The 18,778-nt window shown below is 43.0% G+C and overlaps 1 protein-coding gene across 2 annotated transcripts in view; it reads left to right on the top strand.

The window, feature by feature from the left end:
* LOC310677064 (uncharacterized protein) overlaps nt 1-18,778 on the top strand; it is a 546,359-nt gene that overhangs the window by 298,809 nt on the left and 228,772 nt on the right. Inside the window, exons 5-6 of one of the 2 annotated variants that reach the window (XM_083439366.1) lie at nt 11,053-11,211; nt 11,926-11,975. The exons of the other annotated variant lie outside the window; for it this stretch is intronic. Of the exons in view, the coding sequence (XP_083295492.1) occupies nt 11,053-11,211; nt 11,926-11,965 (199 nt within the window). The 3' untranslated portion in view covers nt 11,966-11,975. Of the gene's footprint in view, nt 1-11,052; nt 11,212-11,925; nt 11,976-18,778 lie in introns of those variants that run through there. 2 annotated transcript variants of the gene reach the window in all.

The raw sequence follows: 18,778 nt of genomic DNA, 5'->3' as shown, positions 1-18,778 counted from the left end.
TTAGGCCTCTGCTAAATCTATTGTCACAACTCCTCTTTAGGCATCATAGCTCCCTTCCCCCATGCAAGTAGCATTGTGTGTGGGAAAGTGAGAAGGAGCATGCTGAGCTCCCCCCCTACTAACATTCCTGCCACTCTCCACAAGATGGAGGGCAGATTTCTAAAGCAAGGAGACTTCTGTCATCCTAAAGGTTCTCCACATGAAGACTCCCTTGTCACAATAATAGGAGGCTCCTTTCTTCAGGAGTTCACCCCTCCCCCAACTCCTTACATGAGGGTTTGTAATAGCTGAAGACAGTTATGGCCCAGGAACCTGGAGTTGCTGGCTTAGCTTAGGAGCTGACAGGGCCTCTTGCACAGCTTTCAGATATGTGGGTGGTAAAGAGCAAAGACCAGATTGATCTGATTCTTGCCTATCCATGGTGGTCAGTAGGAATAACATTTATCTTGGTAGCAAGTATGTACCCACACTGATTTGAGAGTGGTTGGATCAAAATACTTAAGACATGTTGCAAATCAGAATACATGTAAACATTTGAAGTTTGGTCCATATTTCAAACTATTTTCTGTGTCATGTGTTTTCATTTTGGGGCGTGAGGTCAAAATTAAATCTCTATAATCTCTATAGCAAGAAAGTGAAAGGACATCTGAAAAATGCAGCAATCACAGGGGAACACACCCACCAAACTTATAAAAATGATGATTCTGCAAGAGTAGCACTCTGTTGCACCTTTTGCTCTTCTGATTTATGAAAGCATCTTCAGAAATCTGAATTACAATTTCTGGTTTTCCACCAGGGTTGACATTATTTTTTTTTAAAGAAAACCTATCCAAATCTCCTCCTGTGAACTTTTACTTTGTCTCTGAGTATCTACTGTTAGTTTGAGACTGAAGTAATATGCTGTCTAGAGATGCGGCAATATATTTCAGCTGACTGTGCTTGCAGTTAGAATGTGCAGCCCTCCTTCCCACCCTACACCTACAAATGTGTACAATGAAATCGCTGTGGATTTTAGAAGATATATGGGTCTTGTGTAGCTATTTATACCTGTACAAAGCTTCTGCAAAATGCTGCCTTGTCACAAATCATCAGTCACTCGAGTAGTAACATTTTATACCCACTTTATGCAGAGATAAATAACTGTGTATGGCACAGGGACAGGGGAATCAGGGCCAAAATGCAAAGCAAAAGGGAATTACTGAGAACAGCATTTTTCATGATATATAGCAATTAGCCAAAAGAGATAATTTCCCAGCTAAAGTGTTTTGAAAGCTATAAAATATAGGCTCATTAATCTTCTATTGTTCCACAGAACACATGTGCAAGGAGCCCGCCAGCAGCACATACTTGCATTCTGACATGTAGCTTCAAACTTTCTCTGTTTCAGCCCAAGGAAAATGTTAATAACCAATTGAGCTAGGTTGGGAGAAGGCAAAACAGGTATGGGGGTAGTTAAGAATAAAGGAAGACAAAGGATGAAAACGAAACTGCTGAAATTCAGATGTCCATTGTCCAAAAACAAAGGAAAGGTGAATAGGAAAATGAAGAGAACTCTACCAAGACTCTGTAAAGAAACTCCAGATATCCTAACAATGCCTTCCAAAACTAGTTTTGGAAAGCAACAAAGTGACTTTTCATACTGCACAATGAACACACCCATTTCACTGAGAGATGCTCCTGTATATCCCTTCTTTTTTTGCTTAATGTATAGAAAAGATCATTACACACACACACACAAACACATTCAAGTAGATTTGTAACCTTTCCCCCTAAATGAGATGTAGGAGTGGGAATTCTATAAAGAAGAGGAGTGGGAATTCTGTAAAGCCTAATCTCAGCACAATTAAGCATTTCATAATATCAATTAATATCTTAAATCCTTTGTGTTCCATAATCTATTTTGGGGATGTGAAGAAGCTGCAGGTGGAATTTCATTTCCAATTCAATTTTCTGAACCCCAAGCAGTGAATTTCAGAGGATAATCCTTCTGCCTATTCAAAGTTTGGGTAATTCCATTTGCATTACCATTTCTTTAGTATTGTCTATTGCTCAGTTTAGGTAGAGACTGATATGTTTTTGTATTGATGTTCAGTTTGAGGATGCAATGCTTCATGGGTTGTAGCCTTGAGGCAGTATCATATTATGCCTTCAATACACCTAAGCCATTGCATCATGGAGTCTGTTTTCTTAAACCTATAAAAACACTTTGCCTAGGTTTAGAAGTAACAGGAGATAATTTGGCCTAGAGCAATCAAATATTGTGAGATGCACCAGGATTTAAAGTGTTTCTCTTGCTTGTATTGCATGGGCACATAATACAAGTCACTGAGACAACAATGAAAGCATACAAATCCAAAATGAATTTCTGGTTAGATTCACTGAAAGCTTGTTGATTTTTGTTATGGCTGCCAGAATTATTGAATCAGGATTGAATTATTGGATCAGTGCCAAAGATAGTTGGAGAGAGACACGGCATATGTGTTTACATGCTAATGCTAGAAGCCTCTGAGCCAAGCTGGAGTGTTTTGCCTTAGAGAACAGCATTGATGTAGTGGGCATAATGGAAACCTGGTGGAATGGAGAGAACTAGTGGGACACAGTTATCTCTGAATTTAACTCTATAGGAGTTCAAAGGCAAACACCTCTAACAGAGGCAGTGCCAAAACTTGTCCTCCAGTGTCTCTAAAACATTATTTCCCTGTGAAAGAGTTTTCTGTTTTTCTGCCTCATCTGTAGGTCATTTTAGAATTTAATTAGAATTTTGGTGGGTATGGGATTTATTTATTTACTACATTTCTATCCTGTAAAGCTCTGGTGGGTTGAGCTGATGAGACTAGTAGTGGGTCTAATGGTCAAGAAGGCAGTTACTGCATGTGCTGTAGAGGAAAATGTGGGGCAGATGAGAAGGTAGCCCAACTAGGAGAAGGAAAAATCTGATCCTAAAACCTCCACTGCTTTTTGGCTATACTCCTCTGTGAACAAGGCTTCGGGAGTAAATCCATATCCACTGACTTGTGTGACATCACTGAAAGAAGAAAAGGCTAAGGAGTAAACACTACACAAATCCAGAATGGCGTCCCAAGACGGTTGGATATTGTCTTGTATGCTTCTTTCTGGCAACTTCAGCAACCAAGCTGGTGCCAAATGTATCACTCTGCTTTCCTTTGGACCATATAAGTGAAGCCGAGAGTGGGGTCTTGTCATCTGTGCAGCCCAGGACCTTCCTACACACTACCCAGGTCTGCACCCTGGAGAGGTCACTTCAGTGCTACTAATTTTCCAAAAAAAAATTACTTTAAAAACTGTGACAAATAAATAAACTGCAATGTGCAGCTGTCAAGAGCTTGGTGTAGACAGCCTCCTTGGCTTCTTGCACTTACAGGAAAACCCAGCTGCGGCCGTCACAAGGTTTTTGGGAAGCACAGGCACCTAAGAAGGCTGCCAGATGCAGACTGCTTGAGATGTGTAGAATGAAAGGACACTCACCAAACCCCACGGCCACCTCAAAAGTAAGGCAAGCGCAACAAAAAGTGCCACAGCCCAACTGTGACAATGTCACTGACATTTTCTCCTATTGATAATTTTTTGAAAGTAATTTCTTTTCTTTTTAATTGATGGAGAATGGCCAAAAAAAGCACAGGAGGGTTTTGGGGTTTTTTTGGCACATCACTACTTCTAACAGACCACACCACATTGCTCACTCGGAAACTATAAAGCCACAGGTAATACCATGCCGAAGGTAGCTGTACAACACACTGCTAAGGCAATACATAGCCATAATGCTTAAGCAGTGATACATCCTTTCTGTAGGATTCTACTGAGTGCCTTGAACATTCTATTGCCCTAGGCAATAAAAATTTGATTTCACCTATCTCCTGCTTAAGCTGTCATAGTAATCTTTATTCAAATATGAAATATTCCAAGTCTCTATTTCACTCCCCTTCAGGGTATTAAAATATGTTTTCTCTGCACCCACTTTGCAGTGATGTTAATATACTTCCTATTTTGATAAGCCAATTGAAACAGGGAAATAAGAGATTTATTATTAAAATTATGTAAGTTCATAAAGCTGTTTCAGAGTTGCTGTCAGTATATTTCCCCTTCCTGCTTCCCCTCCCCCAAATATATATCTTAAGGACTTTGTTTTAAATGGCTTCCAGATATCATTAAAGAAGTATACAGTGGTACCTCGGGTTACATATGCTTCAGGTTACAGACTCCACTAACCCAGAAGTAGTGCTTCAGGTTAAGAACTTTGCTTCAGGATGAGAACAGAAATTGTGCTCCGGTGGCGCAGCGGCAGCAGCAGGCACCATTAGCTAAAGTGGTGCTTCAGGTTAAGAACAGTTTCAGGTTAAGAACGGACCTCCAGAATGAATTAAGTACTTAACCCGAGGTACCACTGTACATGGATTAGTTTCAGTGCTGAGCTAGCAGCTTCCAGGTGGTTCTCTCTACCTCCAAAAGTGGGTTTTGATAGTAAAATAGATGCATACATAGCAATCTATTAAGTCCTCCAATTAGAAAAATAATAAAGGGGCCCTGAGCACCAGTTAATCCAAACCCCTGCAATGTAGGAATCTTTTGCCCAACGTGGGGCTTAAACCTCCTGCCTCTTCATATCCTGTTCTTTGGTCTGCCTCTTTTCTCACAAGCTGTCTCCATTTCCTCTTCTTTGATTTAGTGGTCCAACTCTGTCTTAAAACAAAAGAGCTACATAAAAAGTGTGCGTAAAAAGTAACCCAGAAGGTCTTCAGACTCCATTGTGACATGGCAAGTTTGAGGTTATGAGGAGAGGAGTTATCCATTTAATCGAGGTAGATATGAAAACTGTGACATACCCACACAGCATCCTAGGCCTCAAAGTCTTTCTTTCTTTTCTTTTATTTACTTCAGATGACAGCTTGACACACACAGAGAGATGCATACACAAAGCAGCTCACTCCATGGAAGTGAATGAAGGGTGTGTGATGGGATGAAGAGCTGCTTGTGTGTAAATTGCAATCCCTCAGAGTTTGAACAGCTTCTCAAACCTCTGCCTGTGACGGAGCCCCTCCAGCATGGCTGCGTCAGTCGCTAGCAGAATCCGAAAGTGGTTGCTTTCGGAAACGTTTCCAACATAAAAGCTCCTTAACGGAAACACGTCTTCTGGCCTCTCTGCGTGACAGTTTCCGGCGAGGAACGGGTGTCCCTATAGGAGGTTCTGAGACATCCCCACTATTTTCACTGGAAGCATCTCTGAGCCATTCCTCCGACTCTCCTTCCCTTGACATTCCTGTTCGCCCCCTACTGGTTCCTTCTTCAGGTGTTACGTCTCCCTTTACCTCAGAGAGCCTTGGCACCTCCGGTGCTGCCGATGGCAGTTCCCTGACATCCACCTCCCCTCCAGGGCCCCCTTCACCCTCTCCCGTCTCCTCCCCTACAGTTTGGGAGGGGGTAAAACCCCGGAAGGAACCTTCCTCATCGTCTGAGGTTTCGAACACCTTTCTCCACTTGTTGCGGTTCCTAGTCTCTCGGTACTCCTCGTCGTCTGAGTCCGTTCCTTCTTCCAACTCCGACTCCGCGAATCCTTCCAGTTCCTCTTCCTCGTCTGTGGTGCCGAAATACTCCCTCCTAAACCTTGCTGCCGGCTGTGGTTTCCTCGGGAATCTTTGGTGGAACGTTTCTGTTAAAACCTCGTCATTGACCTCCTCTGCTGTCACCCAAGTGTTTTCTGACTCCGGTTCCCCTTCCCACGCCACTAAATACTCCACCTGATTGCCCTTCCACCTGGAATCGAGGATTTCCGCTACATGGTTACTGCTCTCCCTCTCTTCCAAGACTGGTCCCCTGGTGTGCTCCCCTTCACCTCCCCCCTTGTACGGTGACAGTAATGACCTGTGGAACACTGGATGCAATTTCATGTGGTTGGGTAACCGGAGTTTGAAAGCCACTGGGTTGACCTGCTGAATGACTTCAAAGGGTCCCAATCTCTTGGGTCTTAATTTCTTACAACCCCCTTTGAACGGCAACCCTTGGGTGGACAACCACACCTGATCCCCCACCCTTATGGTTTCACCTTCCCTCCTGTTCTTGTCTGCCTGCTTCTTATATTGAGCCTTGGCCCTTTCTAAGTTGAGCTGAAGCTGACGATGGATCGCTTCCATCTCTTCTACAAAATGTTCGGCCGCTGGGACGCTCCATCTCTCGCCTCCCTCCCCCGGGAATGCCCTGGGGTGACACCCGTAATTGGCCAAAAAGGGGCTCATCCCTGTGGACACATGCTCCGCATTGTTGTAGGCAAATTCTGCCAGCGCCAGCTTTTCGACCCAATCATTCCCTCTGTCATTGACATAACACCTCAGATATTGTTGGAGGATGCCATTTGCTCTTTCCGCCTGCCCGTTGGTTTCAGGATGCCGGGCCGTCGAAAAATTGACCTCCACGTGCAGCAAGCTCATGAGCTTCCTCCAGAACCTGGAAGTAAATTGTTTCCCGCGGTCCGAGACAACCCTCAAGGGGGCGCCATGCAGCCGGAAGATGTGTTCTACAAACAACTTCGCTGTTTCTTCCGCTGTGACTGCATGTGAACATGCTACAAAGTGGCACATCTTAGTTAACAGGTCCACTACTACCATGATGGCCGTCTTCCCTTTGGATTTGGGCAGATCCGTCATAAAATCTATTGATACCGCCTCCCAAGGCCGTTCTGGCGTGGGTAGTGGTTCCAATAACCCTGCTGGCGCCCTTCTTTCCCCCTTGGCCCTCTGGCATTGGTCACACCCTCTTACATACTCCTTTACATCTTCCCTCACCTTGGGCCACCAAAACTCCCTGGTGACCATCCACATGGTCTTGTGTTGTCCAAAATGTCCCGCCGTGGGACTATCATGCAACTGCTTGAGTACCCTCCCTCTCAATTCACCTTCTGGTATATACAGTGCCCCTTTGTAATACAATGCCCCATTTCTTTCTTCAAAACCCTCCGGGCTCTCACCCTCTCCCCTGAGGCCTCTGAGCTTATTTTGGGCATATTCGTCAGTTTCCGTTTCTTCTACCAGCTCTCGTCTCCCCACCAGCGCCGCCCCACACACCCAGCGGTCCTCAGGAATGACATGTCTTTCTTCGCTTGCCCCCTCCCCTTCCAAGTACTCTGGTTTGCGTGAGAGAGCGTCCGCCCTGACGTTCTCTGGGCCTGGTACATAACAAATCTCGAAGTGGAATTTGGAAAATTCCTGTGCCCATCTCACTTGTCGTTGGTTGAGTACTCGAGCTGTTCTCCAATACTCCAAATTCTTGTGGTCGGTGCACACTTGCACCTTGTGTTGTGCCCCAATCAATAAATGTCTCCACCTCCGGAACGCTTCGTGAATGGCAAGTAGTTCCCTGTCATACACCGTGTAGTTCCGCTCGGACTTATTCAGCTTCCTCGAGAAAAAGGCACACGGTCTCCACTCCGACGTATTTCTTCCCGGCTGAAGAAGCACAGCCCCCACCGCTCTGTCTGACGCGTCTGTCTCCACCCTCATGGGCTTCTGTAGGTCCACATGCAGAAGTTGTTCTTCCGAAGCGAAAGCCCTTTTCAGTTCTTCAAAAGCTCTCTCCGCCTCCGCCGTCCAAACAAATTTCTTCTTGCTACTGAGGCAGTCGGTGATGGGCGCCGTCAAGTGTGCAAAATTCTTGATGAACTTCCGATAAAAGTTCCCAAACCCCAGGAATCTTTGCACATCCTTCTTGGTTTTCGGTGTCTTCCATTCCAGCACCGCCTGGACCTTGCCTGGATCCATGGCCAATCCTTGGTCTGACAGGCGGTACCCCAGGAATTCCACCTCCTTGGCATGAAACTGGCACTTCTCCAGTTTCACCCACAGCTGATTGGCTTGCAGCCGGCCCAACACTTCTCTCACGTCCCTCACATGCTGCTCTTCATTTTCCGAATACACCAACACGTCATCCAAAAAGGCCACACAATTCTTGTAGAGCAACGGCCCCAGGACGTGGTTGATAAAACTTTGAAAACATGCGGAGCCGGCTTGGAGACCGAAGGGCATTACGAGGTATTCAAATGCTCCCAAAGGGGTGAACATGGTGGTCTTCCATTCATCCCCCTTCCTTATTCGTATCAGATTGTACGCCCCCCGCAGGTCCAGTTTTGTAAAAATCTTCCCCTTCCTCACCCTGGTCAGAATGTCATCAATTCGGGGCATAGGAAAGGCCAGGGGTTCCGACACGGCGTTTAGGGCCCTGAAATCCACTACAAGTCTCGGCTTATCTGTGTTTTTTTTGTCCACAAAAAACACTGGGCTGCCCCCCACCGCTCGGGACTCTCTGATGAAACCCCTCTTCAGGTTTTTGTCAATGAACTCCCTCAGCTCCTGCATCTCCCTGTCTGACATGGCGTACAGCTTGCCCACTGGGAGTTGAGCCCCAGGGAGTAGGTTGATTTGACAGTCAAAGGGTCTATGCGGCGGCAGTTTGTCCGCTTCTCTTTCGCTAAATACGTTGCTCAGATCTGCATATTGCGGAGGCACCTCCCCTTGCTTCATTACCTCCATCCCAGCTAAGGTGAGCTTGGCTCCCCCTGGATCCTTTCCCTGCTTGCAGTGTTCTAGGCAATGCGCTGACCCAAAGGAGACCACCCTCTGGTGCCAGCCCACTAGAGGATCGTGTAGTGCCAGCCAGCTCATCCCCAAAATTATGGGAGCTCCTCCCAAGGTGGCCACATTAAACGCTATCCTCTCGGTGTGCCTTGCCACCCTCATTATCATGGGGACTGTCTGTTGGTTCACTTCTCCTCCCAACAACTCTCTGCCATCAATCGTGGTTACCTGCAGGGGTTTACTTAAGGGGAGGGTTTGTATCTGGTGCTCAGCTGCGAACTCCTTACTCATGAAATTACAGGAGCTGCCTGAATCCAGCAGGGCCTTGATCTGTAGGGGGTGTCCGTTTGGCAGCTCTAGCAACACCTCTATCACTAGAGCAGGTCTGGGAGGTTCTGGTGCGGGCACTCTCACTGCTTTTGAGCCTGGCTGCTGTGCCCCGACGGCAGCCAGGCGTTGGCTTTTACTTGCTCTGTGCTTTCCTCCTCCTCTCCCCCAACAGCTCCTGCCACGCCTTGCCATTCCTTTCTCCGTGGACAGACTCTGGCAAAGTGTCCTGGCTGTTGGCAGAGATAGCATTTCTTCCCGCCCTTTCCCTCTTTCTTCCGCCCTTCACCGATGTTTGAAACTGTGCGCGCACGCGCTGTTCCCACTTCCATCGGCTCTGCCGGCGGGAAAGGCTGCTCTGGAATGTCTGGAATGCGGAGCTCCCTCCAACGTTCTCCTTTCCCCTCCCGCTTCTCCAAAGCCCTCGCTTCCTGGCGCGCTCCTATGGCTAGCGCAGCTTTAGTCAGCTGGTCCATAGACTCTGCTCTGGGGTTCCGGGAAAGTTCATCTTTCAAGGACGAAGACAGACCTTCTTCGAAAAGCATTTGAATGGGCTCAGAAGACAAGTCCCACCCCAATCGATGAATCAACATAGTGAACTCAGTCCAGTACTCACGGACAGTCCTGTTTCCCTGTTTGCAAGCCATTAACTGCCTTCGCACCCCTCCCTGCTCAATGTCACTGGAAAACATCAGGTCCATGGCACGAAAAAACTTCATCGCGTCCTTTAGGATCTCATTATTTGCTGCCATCAAGGGTCTAACCCAGTCCTTCGCCCCTGATTCGAGATGGCTAATTACAAAAGCCACTCGCGATTCCTCATCAGGGAAGTCATCGAATTGCAGATTGAGAGCATATTGCATCTCTGTCCTAAAGGCATGGTAGTTCCTGGGGTCCCCCCCAAATTTCTGCACCAATCCTGGCATCTTTCTGTTGAGTGGGGTGGCTTTCTCCCTCCCCCTCTCTGCATCCTGAGCCCTCCTTTCTTCCAGCCTCGCCGTCTGCAAGGCAAGCTGGATTTCCAACGTCCTATACCTTTCCTCCAGGCTTGGACCTCCTCCAGCTGCCCCTCCGGTTCCTGCTGGTTCGCTCATGATGCCTCTCCCTGGCACAAGCTAGCTGTCGGTGACTTTCGGATTGCTGTGATGGGATGAAGAGCTGCTTGTGTGTAAATTGCAATCCCTCAGAGTTTGAACAGCTTCTCAAACCTCTGCCTGTGACGGAGCCCCTCCAGCATGGCTGCGTCAGTCGCTAGCAGAATCCGAAAGTGGTTGCTTTCGGAAACGTTTCCAACATAAAAGCTCCTTAACGGAAACACGTCTTCTGGCCTCTCTGTGTGACAGTTTCCGGCGAGGAACGGGTGTCCCTATAGGAGGTTCTGAGACATCCCCACTATTTTCACTGGAAGCATCTCTGAGCCATTCCTCCGACTCTCCTTCCCTTGACATTCCTGTTCGCCCCCTACTGGTTCCTTCTTCAGGTGTTACGTCTCCCTTTACCTCAGAGAGCCTTGGCACCTCCGGTGCTGCCGATGGCAGTTCCCTGACAGGGTGGTTGGAAGCAAAACACTCCCAAATGGAGAGCAAGACAAATGACACATTGTGCACTTGAGTGGAGGGAAGTGCACAGCTTCAAAGAATGATAGACAGGCATCAAAGGAAAGTGCTGAAATACGGGTTCTTCTGAGAAGAGATAATTTTATTGTACTTGAGCATTATCTTAGAGATGTATGAACTCATCCCTAGAGCTTCAGACTCTGTAGTATCTTCAAACCTTGTCTTCTTCCCAAAGTTCAATGTGTCAACAACACTAAGCCAAACTTTCCTTTCGCATCATGACACTTGATGCGTGGTAAATCACTGTTGCTGGAAAGAAAGAACAAGGCTTCCTTCATAGTAAAAAACTCTCTTTATAGAATTTCCTTATCTCTAAACACATCACACACACACACAAAAATCTACTTTGCTGTCAGGATCTTTCCCTGACTTGTTATTAGACCTACTGTTATATGAGATATATGAATTTCAAAGGCAATTTCTTCTGAGAGCTCTACAAGATGACTAGTTTGATTCTTGGAAGGAAGTTCTACATATATTTCAAATATCTGTGATGGGCTGTAACAAGCATTATAAATTATTTGTTACAGGAGAGTCAAATTTCATTCAATTTACTTGAAGAGGGAGTTACGAAGAGATCTCCCCACTCCTTTTCCTCAGTGTTTTGTGGTCAACTACAAACATGCTTCTTTTTCTAGTCAGCATTTCTTAAAAATCCAACATGTGGTGCAAGAAGACATTTTGCAGCAGTAAGTGTTAAATAGATCTCTACAGTAGCTCAATAATGTATATATTCATGTACCAAGAATTCATTTTGGGTTGACACCAAAAGTAATAATAGGCATATATTTCTTGTTGGAGGCCAAGGTTACCTTGTTGGCTAGGAGTACCTTTTACCAGCTTCAGTTGGTAAGACAGCTATAGCCATTTCCATATATGATAGCTTGACCATTGTCATCCTGTGCTGGTTACGTCCAAATTAGATTACTGCAATGCACTTTATGCAGTACTGCTCTTGAAGCTAGCCCAAAGCTGTGGCCAGTACAAAATGTGGAGGCTTGACTGCTCACTGGAGCAGAATATCATCATCACAATTATGCCACTGCTGAAAGAATTTCAATGGTTGCCAATTAGCTACCGAGCCAGGCTCTGTGTTCTAGTATTGGTGTACAAAGCCATATACAGCTTGGGAGCAGGGTACCTAAAAGATTCTCAGAAGAATAGAGGGTTAATTTTTGTAAACCTGAAAGTGATAGGTGCCCCACCCATTTCCCATCAGCAGTCCTGTTCCCTTTGCCGTTAAAAAAACACCTGAATTATTTTTAAGAATAAGGTGAAATGTTTTCAGTTTCTTTATTGATGGCATCCATTTATAACGCCAATTTTTGATTGTGTATTTCACATCAGAAATGCATGAAACTAAGTACATTTAAGGCAGGGGTAATCAATGTGTTTCTTCCCAGATGTTGGACTTCAACTTACCGGCCACAGTCAACACGATAGTTGTACTTCAACAGATGATAATTCAAATTCCAACTTTTCAAATTTCTGAAAGTTAGCATCACTAACTCTGAGAGAGGACAGGAAGCTTCCGCCAAGCTACTATGAAGTAAGCAAATAGCCTTCTGCTGCTCCTGTAGTGAGCCAGTGAATAATGTGAGCAAGCATCTTCTCACCCAACACTTTTATTTAGAATTCTATCAACCATTCAGAAAAGTGGTAGCTAATATGATGCCTCTTGATGCTGTTCAGTAATACTTGGACACTGGCCTTGCTGGCTGGTGCTGATGGGAGTGAAAGTCTGTCAATGTTTGGAGGGCACCATGTTGGCTACCCCATTCTACCCCATTCTGGCGAATCTCCAAAGGCAGATAATCTGTTCCTATGGAGCAGCCTCCAAAACACTGAAATGCATGTTTGCATCAAGTAGACTTCACATGTAGATTGATAAAGCAAAAGGAGTGCAGGAGAAGATGCAAAGGGGGCAGTACATATCTATCTGTATCCAGGTAGGTAGCCGTGTTCGTCTGACACAGTTGAAATATATATTGCATGATTTTCCTCCAGTCATCTAAATGTGAGGCAATACAGAATATAAGGGAGAACCTATACATGACAGTTCATAGACTCATTTGGCTCTCAGTGTCTTCCTGCACACCCATTACTCCACCACGTGTTTTTAAATTAAATGTATTTTTTCAAGCTTGCTAAAAGCTGCCGCAGTTAAAGATATGACCCTACTAAAATGGAAATGTTCAAGTAGGCAAGGTTATCTCATTAGAGTCTGGCTCTTAGTGTGCTTCGTGTTGCTGACAGCATGGCATATATAAGGCATATTCCATGTAGAAGAGGGTCTTTGGAGACTTCATGTCATGAGCTATGGAGGGGATTTCAATGATGTTTCTTGTAGTTCGGAAGCAAGCTCTGCTTCTCCTTTTTTTTAATCACAGAGATAATTGCAATGGGTTATCTGAGTTCAAACGTTTGAAAAGAGTGTCAGAGGATCATGTTTTCAACTCCCTAGAGAAGAAAATCTAACCAAGGGCAAAATTATTTTACAAACTGAAGTTTTTGCATATGTTCTAGGAGTCTCTGGAAAAGGATTGATCGATAGTTGACTATATGTCTGGAAAAAATTATGTGATGGTGATATATAAAGCTGAAAATTAGTGGTATATGCTGAAGCTTCATGTGTCTATAATGTCTCGTCTTCTGCGGGCATTATGGTATTGAAGTAAAACAACAAAAAATTAAATCATGATTGACATATTGCTTAATGTGTTTTCAGTCTTTTACCTTGAGGCTTGTTATCCTGAAGGGCAAGAGTGCATTGTGTTTCTGTAGATGATAAACAATGTCATTGTTTCTATCTTACTATCTTTTGCCATGTATTTGGCATTTTTAATCAGCAGACTGGTTTCTGCTGGTTAACTCTCAGAAAGATTCAGTGAAATAGGTCACTCTCATTTCCAGGTTATGGATGGGGAATGTGGACAAAAAGATAATGAACCTGGCAGATGTTAAACTTTATCTCCCCAAAATAGCTATCAGGTAAAGTTTACTGATCCCCGAATCACAATCCTGCCACAGATCAAAATCATGTCTTCATGCAGAAACTAGTATTGGGTTAGGATGATGATGAATATTATTATTTAATGGTTTAGATTAAAATAGTCATTGTCTTTCACAAACATTTTCAGCAGGGTTAAAATGTCTCCCTCTTTCCAGAAGCGGCTATCCATGTGGGCTGCTGTTGGTACAGTGCAGATACAACAGCAGGAATGCCAAATTAGCTAGGCTGGTGTGTTTGCAGTGCACTGTGTTCCCTCTCCCCCTGGTAGTAAGCAACAGTGGCCAAATTGCCACAAAGCTGCATCACACCTTATAAGTCCTTTCCACTTCTTTCAGTGATTTCTTGATGCCAGAGGGCTATTAAAGTACAGTTCAAATTCAAAAGTGTTTATGTATTATAAGGAAGCATTGCCTTCACTCTTTTACTTTATTTGCCTTCTGTGATGTCATCACACAGACTAATCTGAGTTGATATAGAAGATCATACACCATCCTCTTCAATATACGATCCCTGATTGTTTGGGATCATTGATGTGTCTGATCCAGAGGCATTGCTCTCAAGTCTGAATTAGCTTTGCTTGCCCTCACTTTGTGACATGAACAACATCTGATTGGCTGCAGGGTGCAATTACTGTATATCATGCCGATCTCCATTGTTTGTAATGAGAAATGCAACTAATCCACAAAGGGTCACATTGGTGATAAGCAGTGCATAAAAAGAAACAAATTCCAACAAACTGAGGGTGTGATAAAAAGATTGGGATAAAAAAAAATAGTTGTAAATTATTATAAATACATCCCATACATATATAGAATAATATAATGGCATCTAGTAACAATTAGAAACAAACAATGCATATCCATTTATATTCCAAAGAGAAGAACAGAAACACAAAAAGTGTTGGTAAAAGTGACACATTTACACTCATATCTTACAGTTTCAGTTTGAGTTATTAAGCTAACCTTTCACATTTTGACCAAGCTCTTGATGTAAAACTTTAATTTTTCATTTAATAAGTTGCAAACACAAGCATTGCACCCCCCCATTTAATTACGCAGGTACAAGTCCTTTTGATTTCAATGTACCTTGCTGCCACATAATGTTTTTAGGATTAGGCTTTTTGCCTATTGATGCAACAGAGATGTATGACTACCTATATATATCTTCTATTCAAAGAAGCTCATTCTTCTCTGTAAAAAATTAAGTTAATTTAAGTGAAGCCTTGAGAACAAACATTAGTAGCACACAGCAGTAGCACATCTATTTTGCATTTGCCCGAACTCAAATAGCTTAATGTTATAATAAAATTAAGAAGCTAATGTGTATCTGCGTATGTTTGAACATCAGTCTCTTTATTTTATTATAACATTAAGCTGTTTAGAGTTGAAAACAAAGCCCACAATCCAGAACAGATGTGACACTGCAGTAACACATTGTAATGCAATATATTTTAATCACTATGTGGGTGTGTTATCTGTCTACCTACCTACAATCTATCTATCTAGGCATCTACCCATCCATCTTCTTTAGGAGTAGTTGTTAATGTCATTATACTGATAAGAAGTATAAAAGATTCATGAGTTATGAATCATCTTTGATTATTGGGATGAAACACCTGATAATACCCTTTAATACTGGATTGCTTTCCTTTGGCCAGTTATGGTATTCACAAGTTCCTTGAGATTCCTATTTAATTATTCTTCCTACATGATTACTTGTTCAGGAGCAGTATAGTGGAGATAATCATGTCTGTGGGAACTGATTGAGAAGACAGATGAATAGATGGATAATAATAGAAGAAGAAGAAGAAGCGAGATCTCAAGCTTGAGGGGCAAATTGGGGGTTGATTCCCCATGGAGCTTCCACTCTGAGCTCCTGTGTGGAAGTAATTCCTTCAGGAAGAGGCGCTTGCAGTTGGTGCTGAATTTATGCCAGCTGCAAGCCCGGCTTTTAGCAGGAATCTTTGCAGTTGTGGCTTGAATTCAAGATGTGGTTGCAAAAAATCATCCTTTGCAGTGCTGACTTAAATTAAAACTGCAAGGAGCAAATTTAGACTGAAATTTAAGTGACATGATATCTAGCGACTGACAGGTGAGTGAGCCTATCCATCTGTAAAAAGTGGCCAATGGAAGGCAGGACATATCTGCTTAGCAGGATAGGTGTGTCTTGTTTTTTGGTGTTTTAATGCTGTTTTTGTTTGTTTGGATTGTGGATATTGTAGATTATAAACATATAACATAATAAATGTAATAGAAATCTACTCCAGACCTTTCCAAACTGTGTGTCGCAACATGTTAGTGTGTTGGCTGCAGTGCGTAGGTATGTCACATGAACGCTCCCAGCGCGCCTCCTGGGGCTGGAAAAAGTTAAGTTTAACCTCCAGTTTACTAGCAAAACTGAATTACTGTGTCGTGAAATAATGCATGTGTAAAAAGTGTGTTACCAACAAGAAAAGTTTGGAAAGCTCCATCTTCCATCAGTACCAGGATGGGGTATGACATAAAAGAAATTAAAAGCAATCAAGTCAATAAAACAGTAAACAAATTCATGAAAATACAGGAGGCAGTAAAAAACAGTAGCTAAACTGAGAAGCCTAAAACAGTTGCCCATTAAAAAGAACCTAAAATGCTTGAGTAAACACAAATGCCTTCAATTGGTGCTGAAATGACAGCAATGTCATGCTTCATATATCAAAACTTTGGGAAACCCTTGTACTAGATGACACTACTTCTAAGGATGCTATGTGAATAGATAGGTGGCAAATTTATTTGTATAAAGTTCTTTTAACCCAGCTCTTCAGCCAGAAAGGATCTCAGTAGTCATTGCCCTCAAGTTTATAATCTAAAAGAGACAGCATAACTGGAATGGAGAGCCCCTAAATTTACAGTTCTTATAAAGCCCAGGTGGGATTGAAGCAATTCAGGTAGCCTGATGGAATGGCTGCTGCTGGCTAACAGTTGGGGGAGGCCAGAACGGCAGCTGGCCTTTCAACAGAATCGCTCTGCTTCTTGGGCTCTGCTCAGTCACCTGCTGGAATGGATGCCACCAAGTGGTGGTAGAGGAAGGGCCAAAGGCAGCTGGTCTCTCACCAGAGCCAATGCATTAGCCTTGCTTCCCTTTATAGCTTCCTTATGGTGATGGGCGTTTTCGCCTCAAAATATTAAAATTCACAGAATCAAAATGGCATAGTTTTGCTTCTTTGCCACAAATGCATTAAACTGAAGTTGCAATGGCTCTTAGTCACATCTTAAAGCAGCACATTTAGAATCAAATAAATAAATGACCCTTCAGCAATGTCCATTATACAGCTTTCAGAATTATCCAGACAAGACTGACAGCAAGTTTTTTTTTAAAAAAATAGGGTATGGAACCATTTGAAAAATAAATAAAAGATGTACACAAAGAAGTAATAAATCAAGAGTCTTTGATTGCACAGTCCTAGGAGCTTTTAAATATGCTTCAATCTCTGAATTATTAATCAAGCAGGATGGGATCCTCTGGGATTAGTTACATAACAACACTTTTAATTATGATTTTTATTAGTTTAACTAAACTCTGGTGGTTCTATGCATCCAAGATTTCATTTCTCAGCTTTATTTGTGACACGACCTAGATGTGACATGTCTCCTACATTCCATAGGTGAATGATGCTAAGAATGTGAGAGAATGAGTAAGAGAGAGGGAATTTCAGAGTGCTAAACAAAAATGATTTGTGAGGAATTCTGTTTCCTCACTGCCCTGGCAAAATTTTATTCAGTTTAATGGTTCAAGAGCCTTTGATATTATGCTGAACAATGGGCTTGTGATACAGCTCTGACAAGTGTGATGGAAGGGCTAGCGAGAAGCCTCCTCATATATGAATGTCTGAGCAGTTGAACAATTTACTAACAAAATCTGCAGAGCAAAACAATGACTGTTTAACATTTCCTTAGGATCAGTACCAATCTGAGAGACCATGAGAGACCATGGCAACATTTGCACCATACATTTAAAGCTCTCTGATGCCAGTTATTGCTTCCACCAGAGTGGACTAACAATCATTCCCTCTTCACAGGGGACATTTCCTCTTAGGATTTATATGCTAAACTTTTTGAGCATACTTCACTGAAGACCTTATCAGAGCTACAGTTGGGTCTTTGGGTTGCTTTACTGAAGTTTTATGTGGTTATGATGGGATCCTGTAACTCACACTTCAAAAGATGTTTTATTCAATTCTGAAATTGTGTGCATTAAACTAAACAATGAGGGGCTTAATTTATTTATTATGCAACAAGAGGCTTTTAATATGATATTCATCAGCTGGTTCATCTAAGGGCTTAGTTGGTAGTTTACGTAACTCGGGATCACGGAATGGAGACAGGATATATAAATCATTTACCACTGGACCTAGAAAAAGGCATTTCCTATTGTGAACAGATAATGCAAAGTTACACAAAAAAGCCATATGAAGACCAATGTCTGCTTCCTATTGTCACCAAACACTGCATGCAAAATTACTTTTTCTGTAATTGCTTATGATTTTATCCTCGTTCTTCCCTATATGGGAGCCCCTTTCAGCATATGACATAAATAAACAGCTGTACAGGCCTGGAGTTTGCACTTATTAAATTACAACAAAGCTTCTAATATTGTTTCAGACTGTGCCACACTAATTAGACCTAGGAGCAAAGGAAAGAAAGTTATACCCCTTATCCATCATTATGCTACTTCCCTTATATTAAAACACAACACGGTATTGCATTAAAAAAAAACCTGCAGGAAAACAAACAAACAAAAACAAAACAGAAGCAATAAAGCTCAAAGCAGCCTGACCTTTCCTTCCTACTGTGTCTGAGAATGTCAGGAAATATGGTAATATGTATTGTATATTCGTTTGGAGAAGCCCAGTCCACAAAATATGCTGTTTAAACAGTGCCAGAACCAGTCCCGGATTTACGTATATGCTAAACAAGCTATAGCTTAGGGCCCCACTCTCTTGGGGCCCCCCAAAAAATTTAAAGGGAAAAAACAACTGGATGTACATTTCCAAAATATAAGATAAAAAAGTTAAATAAAACCTACATACAGCAACAGTATGTATGAATATACTTCTTAATTGTATTTCAGTTCAACAATTACTTTGATAAAATACATACTTTGTTATGTGCAAATAGATACCTATTTGTTGTTGTTTAGTTGTTTAGTCGTGTCCGACTCTTCGTGACCCCATGGACCAGAGCACGCCAGGCACTCCTGTCTTCCAC

The sequence above is a fragment of the Podarcis tiliguerta genome (assembly GCF_965153285.1).
Source record: "Podarcis tiliguerta genome assembly, chromosome: 4".
NCBI classification, from domain to species: domain Eukaryota; kingdom Metazoa; phylum Chordata; class Lepidosauria; order Squamata; family Lacertidae; genus Podarcis; species Podarcis tiliguerta.
The sequence above is the reverse complement of the archived record's forward strand: the minus strand, read 5'-3'. Positions and strand labels throughout refer to the sequence as shown.